Raw genomic sequence first — 13978 nt, 5'->3', positions numbered from 1 at the left:
ACATCTTTATCATTTTCCATTCTAAATCCATATTCAAGTATTTCACTAAATATTCACACAAAAATAAAGTTTCACAGCATTTTAAAGTAATCTCACCATCATGCCTTTCATGTTAACGTCATTGTATTTGTGTACGTGTTTGATACCAATCTTCCCACACATGCCTTTTGATGCTATTGAAAAATTGAAAAACTGCGGGTGTTCATTTTATGGCTTAGAGCCAAGCGTTCGGACCAAATGGCTTTATTGCATCATCAGCTGCAGCAGCTGGTACATGGACGAGAGGGCAATGTGTAACAGCAGCAGCCGAAGCACAACCATTGCCAGCATCATCAAACATCGTCATTGTCAAGCAATAGCGATACGAAGGCGTCAGCCAGTCAGTCAATGACATCAACGCCGCGCAAATGATTGGGTCGAAATTTTATTAGCCAGCTGTACATTTGAAATTGATTTTTCTCTACGAATCTATTCATTTTATTATCTGAAATTTATATGTGTATATTTATTTATTTGCTTACATACATACTTACATTTGTATGCACATAGGTGTGTACTAGGGTGTTACAAAACAAGTAAAGTCGGAATTGAAAAGCTCTTGCCCTCTAGGATTGTTCTATAACGAAAACAAATTCACCCCTATTTTTTTATTATTTTGAAATCAAAAATTATTAAGAGGTCGCTCAAAGCGTTAAAAGATTTTTTTCCTTATAAAATACAAGGAAAACTTTGAGCGCTTTAGCGACCTCTAGATATTTTATGATTTCAAAAAAAGGGTATATTTTTTCAGTATAGAACAATCCTAGGGGGTGGCAGCACAAAAATTCGGACTTTACTTATTCACATGCATTTTTGGATCACCCTAGTGTGCACACGTTCCAAGGCAAGCGTACATAATTGTACACATTTATTTGCAGACAGACTGCAACAGTTGATCCTTTGAAGTTTTTGGCGTAAATATTTAGTGAAAAATATTATTTTACAATTACTTTCTTATGTATGTACGAATGCTTTTCGGTGCATTGTTTATTTTGCTCATTCCATTGGAATGACTTGCCCACAAATTCAATTACATTTGTACATTGATCAATTGTTTTCTGTGCGCTTAATTTACTTTTGCATTTCAACTGGCGGTCTGTTTATTTGCATGGGAGTGCCTGAATTTTGAAATTTGCAAATTTATCTGTTTGGAAACAATTAATATAGTGTGTGCAAAGAGAATGAACTTAGATTGACAATAAATAATAAATTAAAAATGTATACATACATATGTTAAAACGATAATATAAAATTTCGATTTTACTTTTACTTGTCCTCAATTTGAAAAAGTGTTTGTGAAGTGCAGAAAGAAAAAGTATGCAAAGTAAAATTTGTATGAGGCTATTTACATAGAAACTTGTTTAAAGAAAACAACCTCCCGATTACGTCTGCATCACTCCTGCATTGCTTTTTGACTAGTTTCAAATTAGCTTTTTGTATTTAACTACAAGTTATATATTTTATAGAAATCCCACAAAAATCAAACTAAAAGTTTGTTATTTTTTATCAATTGATAATTTTTTTTCTGCAGGGTAACGCTGCATACCACCACTTCGAAAGGAACATCTGTAATTGGTAAAATTTTTTCTCACAGCGCACAGGGGGGTAAATGCTTAAAAATATAGAGCCTAATTCTGCTGGGCTGCCGAGTTACGTCAGAACTGTTTTTTTTTTTTATTAGATTATTCAGAAAAAACGGGAAAAAATTAATTTCATAATCTTGAGTTGATTTATATTTAAACTAGCTTATACCCGCAGTTTGTTTATACAAATATGAAAAATAATTTTAATGTGTAATTTCTTATTTCTGTTCTCACTGTGTTATGACTGCATATTTTTCAAAGCGAGTGAAGGTGCTTAGGCCGGCTAAAACTATGAAATTATAAAATCTCGTCTGCACGCTTGCTCTTACTACGAAAGATATCAATCCCTCTGTGTTAAGCTTAAAATGGTTCCAGGGATGCGCTTCGTGAACGAGTAACCTTCCGGTAGGTGCACCACCAGGTTCTTAATATTTTCAACTCAACTTCAGTAACCTGGCTTTGATAAAATACCACTTCAAAATACTGTAGCTAAATGCCTCCGCAGGTGTGAACATGAGATTTTTAGATTATAATGAAGATGCCGGCTCTCACTTTTTTATTAACTGAAATTTTTCAATACGGTAGATATAAAATAAATCTCTATAGCAAATTTCATATACTTCCACAGATTTTCTGTGTGGAAATTATAAATTTTTGAGCGAGACAACGGGACCATTTACAATAACTCTGAGATTTATCTATCTCTATCCCTCCAGAGATATATGTATGGGAGGCGCCACGCCTTCTTTCCAATAACTCACATTTTTCTCCAAGAGTAATGGATAGAGTTTATGTGCATAACTCCATACCAAGTTCCAGTATTCTTCCATTAAATTATGGCAAATTGTATGAAAATTCCAATTTGTATAGGAGGGGAAATTATTTTCTGTTTATGATCATTCTTGGGAAGTCCGTTGTAAGTGTGCCAAATTTAGCTCTAATCAGGGAAGCGGTTAAGGAAGTAGCCTATTTTGTAGTCCAGGTCATAAAGTATCATTATGCGAATTTCAGGTATCAACCTTCTTCAAAAGTATTTTCGAAATTAAATTCTCTTAACCCTTTTTCCATTGAGACTTGTATGTAAATATTTGATTTAACTTATTAATTTTTTTCATTATTATTTTTTTATTCCAACTAGTATATGGGTGGACTCGGCCAAAATCGCTTAGGCGGTTACAGCGCCAAATAAGAAGAAGAAGAAGAAGTATATGGGTAAGGCACGGAATTTATTTTTTTCTTCTCTGAAAATACAAATTGGAATGTGATGATTTTTAAACATAGGCAGAGGACATAGAGCCCTGCTAAAATTAATTTTTCTTGCCTCGAAAATTTTCAATTTAATATCAATAAAATTATTTTTTTCCAAACAAATGAAATTTCAACCCATTTCTCCGCCTTCCAGAAAAATTATAATACCAGCTTATCACGGCGAAAGTATTCAAGCATTCACTGCGAAAAAAAAACATGTGAACGGCTAACAGTAGTCTATTCACAATCATAACTTTAGTGCAAGCTTAAACACTACGCATTCATACGAACAGTATATATTAGAGTGGTTATAAAAAATTCGCTTTCGATTTTTACAGGCTCTCACGTCTAGTAATGTGCTACTTAGTAAAAAAATACAATTGTGAAAGTTTAAGCCCAATCCGAACATGTCTTCACGTGCCGAAAGTGCCCTGAATTTTGAAAAAAACGACAATTTTCCAGAAAATACAATATTTTTCTGATTTAGTTTACCACTGACTCAATCTAAAGCTATAAGTTTACCATCAGATTAAAGGGAGTTTTATTGACTTTAAATACATTTTCTTTAAAAATGGTTTCGAAGATATTTAACATTTAATGGTACAAGGAACTTTCTGGTCAGATTTATGGAGTAAATATTACGATTTAAGTATTTTTTATTTATTTTTATTCAACATTTTTTTTTGAGCTTGAGGCCGTTTTTAATGAAAAGCTTATTGGGGAAAAGCAACAATAATTTGAAAAAATGGTAGAAGTGATAGCTATTTCGGAAATCACCATATTTTTTCATCAGACTTCTTTTAGTAGGATTTGAACCGACGATCCCACTGACTCAGCCAGTTGCCTACGCACTGTGTCAAGTTCGCCTTGTGAATTCTTGTTGCTTTTTTCCACTATTTCATTTCGTTAAGCCAACTACAGTCAAGCGCAGCTATTTAAGTGCTATTTAAACTTCAATATGTGGTTGTTGGTTTTTGTCACTAATTCTATTATTATAATGTTTAACTTTTAGTTGTGCTCGTCCTTAAGTTATGAAGAGCGTTCATTATCTTTATGAAGAAAAATCCTACTTCGAAAATAAAATGCGAATAAATTTAGTTTTTTGGCGACTTATTGCCCAACAAAAAATTACTGATTAATTACTCCGAACAAAGAAAATTTATAGAGGTCAAAAAGTTTATGTTAGTATAGGATTTTCACCAATCAATAAATTGTGAGAAAAGAGTATAGAAGAAGAGGCTTATAAAAATATGTCTACATGCAGAGCCTTACAAAACCCTTTTAGAATTAAGGCATTTTACTCTGAGCCTTATAAAATCCTCATTAGAGCACAGTCTATGAGAAGAGCCTTGTAAAATCTTTATTAAACCAGTCGTTCTCCAAACTTAAAGTTGTGTGTTATCCATGACAGTTCTCCGCTTGAGCCAACTGCGTTGCGCAGTCGTTTTGAAAATACTTAATGTTTCATCGTTGATATAGGGTTTTAGACGCTATTTGCTTACACAAAAGAATACCAACCATTTACATTAATAAGTTCAATATATTTCTTAAAAACATTCCTTATTTTTAAACAAACTGTTACGAAAAATGTACGCCCTCAGACAGTTATTCAAATATGTAAACAAAACTAAAAGAAAAACGTTTAAACGAAAAGCACTCTGCATTGAATAATTTTTTTTTAACACTCGTACTAAGGCAACAACGAAACCCAAATTCTGCTGCGAAGCTATGAAACCTTGACAGGAACAGCAAAAGCAACTGACTGCTTGTCAGCAGCACAAGAAACGCGCTAAAGTATGTATGTATGTAAATACATACTTTCTCCACTTTCGCTAGTTCACTTATTTCACACCATTTCTGCTGTTTAAAATTTTCACCCGCGCCTCGTCGTACTCTACTACGTCTCGGTTACTAGAAATTTAAAAAATCTATTTCTGAAACGCAGCAAAGCGATAACAGCAGGTACAGCTGTTGCAACAGCCATGGCCGCCATCTGTTGCCATTGCCATCATTGAGCGCGCCCGTGTGCAAAATATTGCGTATACGCCACGGCTTGCAATAATGTATATAAAAGGTATGCCAGTTTCGTAGCGAGCAAGCATTTTCGCGCAGTTGACATTGCTGCACGTTTACACATGCACTCACACATACATTCAGTAAGTTCATTTCTGCAGCATCAGTTCTATTTGGGTATTCTTGTTATATTTACCCACCAAAAAACACTGCCTTTCAAGGTGCGACTAAACAAGTGCAATTATTTTAATGCACATTTGACTTTTGACATTGTGCTTGGCAAGCTGAAAGTTGCTCGTTGCAAGTGGTGCTCTACGTCGTCTAGCACGTTGAAATTTGGTACGAGAAAAAATGATTTAAATTATTTTTAAAAATACGAATATTTGTTAAATCTCATCACATTTTATGATGACTGTTTTTTCATCGGAAGTGTATATCCTTGCCCACAAATGCTCTGTATAATGAAAGCACGAGTTATTTTAACCGTTCAAGTAGTACATAATTTATTTCTTTATGCCTTCACAATGAAAAGAAGCATTAAGACCATATATGTACATATGTATGTGCATACATATGTAGTGTGTATGTATAACTATTTGAAACTAGCAAACCCGAGTGACGTTGCCCTGCTTAAAATTACTTACATACTAGACCATACAACGAAAGAAATAGTATTATTGAAAATAAGTACTTGAAATTGGAAATATTAGAAAATATTGCCGGTTAAATCATTTAACTCGTTTGATAAACAGTTAAGCGCAGAGTTGTATCAGCTTTCTGTTTCAACTCAATATTCAAAAAACGTATGTATTTCATCAAAAATATTCAAAAACTACAAATTTTATTTCAAAATTTTATCCATGTATGCTCGCCATAAAAGGCACCTACTTCTAGGTTTCGAGATCCCGAATACCAGGAGTTCCGAACCCTTTTTCAGTCCTCAAATCCCGGGATTAAGCCCTCGTGAAGAAATATACGATATTTATAAGCATTATAAATTACGTGGCAAGAATTTGCAATTTATTGTTATAAATTTACAAATGCACCGAAATAGTTGCTAGATTATGTGCACAAGATCCCGAACAGTCGGAATATATTGAAAACCTTAGCAGTAAAAGATCGGACTGTTTTAATAGCATATAAGTATTTGGATTCTAAGGTATTGATTTTTCGAAGAAGAATTGTAGTCAGTATATATACAATATGATATACTAATATTAATACAAATAAATATATGTACATATATGTAAACATAAGCGGAGATATTCTTTTATTTTTAACTTTTTGTAAAAATGATTACGACTGCAATGTGAATGAATTTCAATTTCTTAGTTTTTTGTTTATTCAGTTTGTAGTTAGGGTTTTAAACTNCCAGTATATATACAATGTGATATACTAATATAAAACAAATAAATATATGTACATATATGTAAACATAAGCGGAGATATGCTCTTATTTTTAACTTTTTGTAAAAATGATTACGACTGCAATGTGAATGAATTTCAATTTCTTAGTTTTTTGTTTATTCAGTTTGTAGTTAGGGTTTTAAACTGATATAGACATTTGGGCCATTCCAGCGAAGACGACAACTCAGTTACATTCAATTACATAAATTCTGTTTAAATCTGTAAAAACAGTAAAGCGGGTAGAATAATTCTATAGAACTAGATTGTTATCGACTTCTTTTCACTATTTTCTCTATTTGATTGTTATAAATGCATATATAATATGCTGTAATCTTTTTGTATCAAGTTTTCAAGGCATTCCTCATATACTTAAGGTGACAATGCAACTGAATATGTTCGAAGAATATCTTGATATGGAAAAAATTGCTTACACTGTCAAGAAAAAAAGTGCCAAAATTCAACGCAATTTTTAGCAACTTCAATCTTGCACTTTATTATACTTATACTAAAAAAAAACAATGTTTAGAGTCTAATCAAAAAGTTTGCAATTTAGGTGAAACCTTGCAAATTTTTTTTAATTTTTGTACAAAGTTTGACCTAAAACCTGAGATCTACCACATTTTTTGCCAGATTCTACCACACAGAATTTTTTTAAGTCCGATCACTGTTGAGAAGTTATAAGCGTTCAAGAAAATGCTTATTGGATAACCCACTCGTCACAGCAAAATATGTATTTGTTAACGAAACACACAAATTCTCTAGTTTCCCATTGTTTAAATGAGGTGCCTTTATTAAAAATATAATAAATATTCACATCAAACCAAGAGTGTTCATTTTACTTACGAACTATTTGTGCTCAAAGGTTGAAAAGNTTCAATTTCTTAGTTTTTTGTTTATTCAGTTTGTAGTTAGGGTTTTAAACTGATATAGACATTTGGGCCATTCCAGCGAAGACGACAACTCAGTTACATTCAATTACATAAATTCTGTTTAAATCTGTAAAAACAGTAAAGCGGGTAGAATAATTCTATAGAACTAGATTGTTATCGACTTCTTTTCACTATTTTCTCTATTTGATTGTTATAAATGCATATATAATATGCTGTAATCTTTTTGTATCAAGTTTTCAAGGCATTCCTCATATACTTAAGGTGACAATGCAACTGAATATGTTCGAAGAATATCTTGATATGGAAAAAATTGCTTACACTGTCAAGAAAAAAAGTGCCAAAATTCAACGCAATTTTTAGCAACTTCAATCTTGCACTTTATTATACTTATACTAAAAAAAAACAATGTTTAGAGTCTAATCAAAAAGTTTGCAATTTAGGTGAAACCTTGCAAATTTNCGACGACAACTCAGTTACATTCAATTACATAAACTCTGTTTAAATCTGTAAAAACAGTAAAGCAGGTAGAATAATTCTATAGAACTAGATTGTTATCGCTTCTTTTTCACTATTTTCTCTATTTTATTGTTATAAATGCATATATAATGTGCTGTAATCTTTTTCTATTAAGTTTTGAAGGCATTCCTCATATACTTAAGGTGACAATGCAACTGAATATGTTCGAAAAATATCTTGATACGGAAAAAATTGCTTACACTATCAAGAAAAAAAGTGCCAAAATTCAACGCAATTTTTAGCAACTTCAATCTTGCACTTTATTATACTTATACTAAAAAAAAAAAATGTTTAGAGTCTAATCAAAAAGTTTGCAATTTAGGTGAAACCTTGCAAATTTTTTTTAATTTTTGTACAAAGTTTGACCTAAAACCTGAGATCTACCACATTTTTTGCCAGATTCTACCACACAGAATTTTTTTAAGTCCGATCACTGTTGAGAAGTTATAAGCGTTCAAGAAAATGCTTATTGGATAACCCACTCGTCACAGCAAAATATGTATTTGTTAACGAAACACACAAATTCTCTAGTTTCCCATTGTTTAAATGAGGTGCCTTTATTAAAAATATAATAAATATTCACATCAAACCAAGAGTGTTCATTTTACTTACGAACTATTTGTGCTCAAAGGTTGAAAAGCTGCTAAGAATGAAATATTTATAGTTTGTCTAAAATTGGGAAACGAATCCAACAACTCAGAGAAGCGGGTGTCTTCGTTGCACCACCAGTCACGATTTGAAAATTTTAAATTTCTGTGTAAATTAAATATATAACTAAGTTGTATAAATCATCAGTTTCGTAATATACTGATATCTGAATTCAAGTGCCTACAGTTTGACACCTATCAAAAGAAAAGTTAAAGAAAATTTACTAAAAGTTTGAGAAAAAACGAGAGGGTGGGACACCGTCGTTTTGGAATGCGATATTTATATACCTTTCCTTGAAAACAAAAATTTACAAAAAAAGACTACAAAGCTAGTTTGTTAGCATATTTAAATTAATGGTAATAAAATCCCAAAAATCCCGGGAGTACCAATTTAAGATCCCGAAATCCCGATATTCCCAAAATGGTGCGGGATCGGATGCCTTAATAACTTTTTATTTGCCATTATAACCTACCCACGCAGAGGTTAATAGCGCGCATACGAGTTATGCGTTCTTAAGGCTTTAAGTATACCGTAGGCCTTGATATCATGAAGCCGACATTCGCCTGTACCTATCTTGGTATATCATAGGTCAATATCGAAGTCACACAGCCAACAATATTTTATGCCATTAAATCATCGACGCTTCATTTAACAGCCTAACTGTGATGCTACTTAATGAAGTTTTCGCTCTCAACAACACAACTGGCAATTGACTTCACAAATCATGTCGATTGTTTATCTCAATGGCCTTGTGTGAGGAAATGCATGTCTGTGCGCTTCTCAATACAATAACTATGGCATACTGTGAGGCTGAAGGCCTGCTTTGTGGATGTGCCTGAAGTTTGTAAAGCAGCAGAAAACAACAATTAGAATGGCAGACTAAGAGGCGCTCGCATAGAAATTTTAGTGTCACATTAAATCGCACATGTACAGCGAGTGTGTTTTTTGTGCAAATGTCAGCTATCAACATTTGCGTACGGACACATTCGTACATATTAATGCTTGAGTTGACTGCTTTGGCATAGTAAATCAACTATTCCATGAAACATTTTTACGACAGTATTGCCCGGCATTTATCAGTAGAGCACATATGTACATATCTACCTTTTCAAAGTTTACACATACATACACAACTACATACTAGCGATATGCTCTCCGCCATCTACGGGTCCCCTTGCCAAGGTTAACTAGTATTTTTGCTATGTTTATTGCTTACTATCAGAGCCTAGCCACAAATGTTGGCACCACTACGACACACACACACATACATAAATATTACCATTTTGACTTCCGCTGACAGTGCGTATGACACTTAATGTGGTCGACAAGATAATGTGAGTGTGAAGGCAATGTTATATTTTTATCTGCGCTTGGCTATGGTATGAGCCACGTGCGTGCTGGATTAGTGGGTGTTGCCGCAAAAGCTGACTTAAGTAGACAAAAAAGAACGCAAGTGACGTCGTAGTTGGTTTGACCATATGTCACCGTCTTTTTGAGTGTACTTCTGGCGCGTTCAACTTCAAACGCAGCCACACGTTTCCGCCTCGAAAATGTGTCACGCCATGCATGTATTTTTTTTTTTTTGTTTATAACGTTTTTGACAAATTGCGCTTAATATCCCGACTTAGGTTATTTTAATGGCGGTTGAAGTGTTGAATTATTGATGAAAGCTGAGTAAATATTTGCTTCGGCATTTGATAGACATTCGTGTTAATGATTGTTAAGAAAATAAGTCACACCTGGAAGAATAATGTGGTTAAAATACTTACTTTTTGTCTCCTTCTCTCACAGGACAGAACTTTTGAGAAACAGATGGCGCAATGTTTATATCCTAATCTGAGCGTATGTATGTTTTTTAATCCTTAACTTAAGGTGCGGATGTTCAATAAGGTTTTACTTTTTCAAAAAGAGTTGTCCCCAATTAAGAACTCAAATTATTTAATAAGTTAAATCAATTGTTACAATATGGGTATCAACCGAAATGGGTTTGAAAAGGCTTTATATCTTAACTACGTGTAGAAGGGTTGCTACATGTATAAAAAAATGTTATTCAATTTTAATTAAAAGACTTTGGTAAGTAAATAAGGTATCACTATATGGGTGTCAGACAAAAGAGGTTTAAGAAGGTAGTAGTTTGGAAATATTTTGAATAAGATTGCCACCTATTTGAGAAGTCGAATTAAATTATTTTGTGCTCAATTTATGTGAAATATTAAGGATGGATGTCAAATGAAAGAGCTTCAAGAAATACTTAGTTTGACAATTTAGAATATTTTTGATGTGTTTGAGGGTTGCCCCAGTTTAAAAGGTTAAACTAAAATTATTTAATAAATTAAATGAATTACTAAGCGATGGGTATCAATGGAAATGGGTTTAAAGTCCTTTATTTCAGAATTATATTTAGGAGGGTTGCCACGTGTTTAAAAAATAAATTTCAACTTAATTCATCAGTTACTTGAAATATCTATAACAATGTCATACCAAAAATATTTAAGTAAATTTTGGTTCGAAAAAAATTAAAAAAAAAAAAATCAAATTCAACTTAATTCATTAGTTAATAGAAATATGTATAACAACGTCAGACTATAAAAAGACGAAGAGATAAAGGGGTTGTCGCCTGTTTGACAAGTCGAATTTGTTTTATTTGTACACAAGCCACATAATTGAAATATCGAAATATTAGTGTCAAATGAAAGAGCTTTAAGAAAACTTTAGGCTGATGATGTTTTTATTTAGGGTTGCCATCTATTTTTTTGAAGGTCATCACATCTGCAACGTTATTTCGAATTTCCAAAATGAGAAGTCATTTGAAGAACTCGGATTCTAAATAGATGTGCAATAACGTTTTATTTTTTGAAGTTAAAACTTTATGGAGATACAGGTAGATTTTTAATTTGATGATATGAAACCCGACAAAATGCGTCAATCAGAAATGGTTTAGATGAATCATTAACAATATATTTTTTTTTTTAAGTTAAATTAAATTTCGGCGTTTTAACGCCATGCAGGCTTACTAGTGCAATGTTAATTGTTGTTTTTAACCGACCTCCAAAAAAGGGGGAGGTTATCAGTTCGTCGCAATATTTTTATGTATGTTACTGCATAACTTTGGCCCACGTCAACCGATTTCGATAATTCTCTACATCGGAAAGTTAGTATCTCAGAGGTGGTCCCAGACTAATCTGGTTTAGATCGGATCATTGGACAATGTTATATATATATATATATATTGCTGAAAAATTACCTATTATGTTACGAACACATTCTCTACCAAAATCGCGTGCACAGTCTGTGTGCGCACTCGATCTCCTTTCATTATTCGTATTGATTGTCTGTCAAAACAAAAAAAAAAAAAATGCCAAAAAATTAAGCAAAGGCAAAATGCGGGTATTTGTTGATTAGATCCTTAAAAAAGTTCCGAATTCTGGAAGTCCAAAATCTATTTCAATCGTAAAATAAATGCTTTGCGAAATGTACTTATTGCCTGTGGTCAAGTAGTCTCATATGAATTCTGTCGCAATTCTACAAAGAGAGTGGAGCAATTTAGCTTTTCGCATACCACTTGAATATTTTTCGCAAAACGTAACTCAGAAATAATAATTCTAACTTGTTTGCGTGATTAACGAAAATCACAGCAAAATAAATAAAAGTTAATTGATGTGGAGCAAACAACGGAAAATTTTCTTAAAGTGCACAGAAGAATAATACAGCATAAACAAACACCAACANAATTTAGCTTTTCGCATACCACTTGAATATTTTTCGCAAAACGTAACTCAGAAATAATAATTCTAACTTGTTTGCGTGACTAACGAAAATCACAGCAAAATAAATAAAAGTTAATTGATGTGGAGCAAACAACGGAAGATTTTCTTAAAGTGCACAGAAGAATAATACAGCATAAACAAACACCAACATTTTAAACCAACCAGTGCTAAAAAAAATAATGCCACAACAAAGCAAACGAATCAAAGCTAAAACAACAACAACCAAATGAAATTCGCTTAGCACCATTACCGACTGTTGCGTACACCTGCATAAAAAGAAAAACATTATAAATCTATTTATAATTCAGTAACAGCTCAACACACGNAACAAAGCGAACGAATCAAAGCTAAAACAACAACAACCAAATGAAATTCGCTTAGCACCATTACCGACTGTTGCGTACACCTGCATAAAAAGAAAAACATTATAAATCTATTTATAATTCAGTAACAGCTCAACACACGCATTCTCCACATAGCAGCTGCTAAAAATAAAGCACCTACCAAATACAAACGTACACACGCTGACAACAAAAGCAAAACCTTAAGGCTATATATCGCGCAATTGTAACGCAATAAAAGCAAGTAAATTATTTCCCACCCACACACATTACTAAAGTTCAGCTAAAAACGTCAAATTAAATTAAAACTAAAACCCTCAACTCCATTAAATTGTTGAGTATAAACCTTGTGTGAAACTTGTAGCATTTCGTGAGAGCTCTTCAAGCATTTTAGCGTCCGCACGCCACATTATTCTCGAACTTCAATAATTCTTCTATTGCGCAACAGTTTTATGAGTAACAGCGCCATGGTTGCAGTCGCCATTTGTTGCATACTGGTCCTGCTGGCCGTCTTCATTGTGATCATCATAGTCGTTGGTCAGACGATGGGTGAGCCCAAGTGAGATAAACTTCAACTGGGACCCGGAAATTTCCCAGATGGATAACAAAGGCCCTCGACGAATTGTTAGTTGTTACCGAATATCCAAATGCAATTATTGACCACAGCAATCGAGCGCGCAGCCACATTGCAAAATGTATCAAAAAGAATCACCATCGATGACCGACGAGTACCATTGATGCCCCCATTTGTCAGACAGAGCCGTAAGCAACAACAGCAACAACACTCTCAGCATCATTATCATCATCATCATCATCAACAATATCAAACTAATATGCAAAAACATCAAATACAAACTAGACGCCATGCCCAATCTGCAACAATGTTGCTAGCAACATCATCACAACAAGNGCCATTGATGCCCCCATTTGTCAGACAGAGCCGTAAGCAACAACAGCAACAACACTCTCAGCATCATCATCATCATCATCATCAGCAATATCAAACTAATATGCAAAAACATCAAATACAAACTAAACGCCATGCCCAATCTGCAACAATGTTGCTAGCAACATCATCACAACAAGCAATCGTTTGCTACATGCGCTCCATATGTGCACCATTGGATCCATCGTCAGAACAAAAAAGTGGCTGTGATGAGGAATTACAGAGACATACGAAATTTATGAATAAACATATTTGAAATTAGAAAATATTAATCCAAAAAAAAACAAAAAAAATCGGGAAAATTCAGTGCAGAAAAAATACTCATTGGAAAGTCAATCACGAGTTGCAAAAACCAAAAAAAAGACAAATTTTATACAAAAACCATTGATTATTAAATATATGTATGTATATGTAGTAGTGAAATAAAAGGTATTAAGTGATTGTAGTGTTTTGATAAAAATTGTTACAATTTTCGTGTTTTAAAGAACAAGTAAATTTTAAAACAAGAAAGACGACAGTTGAAAAGCGTTTGATCTAAATTATTGATATATGCGCATATGTAAATGTTGCATTTTTATAC

The 13978-nt window shown here is 33.1% G+C and overlaps 1 protein-coding gene across 1 annotated transcript; it reads left to right on the top strand.

The window, feature by feature from the left end:
* The first annotated feature begins 12904 nt into the window (after nucleotides 1-12904).
* Nucleotides 12905-13022, top strand: LOC108371501 (uncharacterized). The gene has a single exon (XM_017627080.1). The coding sequence runs from the start codon at nucleotides 12905-12907 to the stop codon at nucleotides 13013-13015; it is 111 nt and encodes a 36-aa protein (XP_017482569.1). The 3' UTR covers nucleotides 13016-13022.
* Nucleotides 13023-13978: the final 956 nt, after the last annotated feature.

Source organism: Rhagoletis zephyria, unplaced genomic scaffold, assembly GCF_001687245.7.
Source record: "Rhagoletis zephyria isolate East Lansing unplaced genomic scaffold, Rhagoletis_zephyria_1.1 Rzeph_scaffold_05031, whole genome shotgun sequence".
Taxonomy (NCBI): domain Eukaryota; kingdom Metazoa; phylum Arthropoda; class Insecta; order Diptera; family Tephritidae; genus Rhagoletis; species Rhagoletis zephyria.
This window is presented reverse-complemented; position numbering and strand designations above follow the sequence as displayed.

Coding starts and splice junctions, on each gene's coding strand:
- LOC108371501 (XM_017627080.1), top strand. CDS start 12,905: ATGAGTAACAGCGCCATGGTTGCAGTCGCCATTTGTTGCATACTGGTC.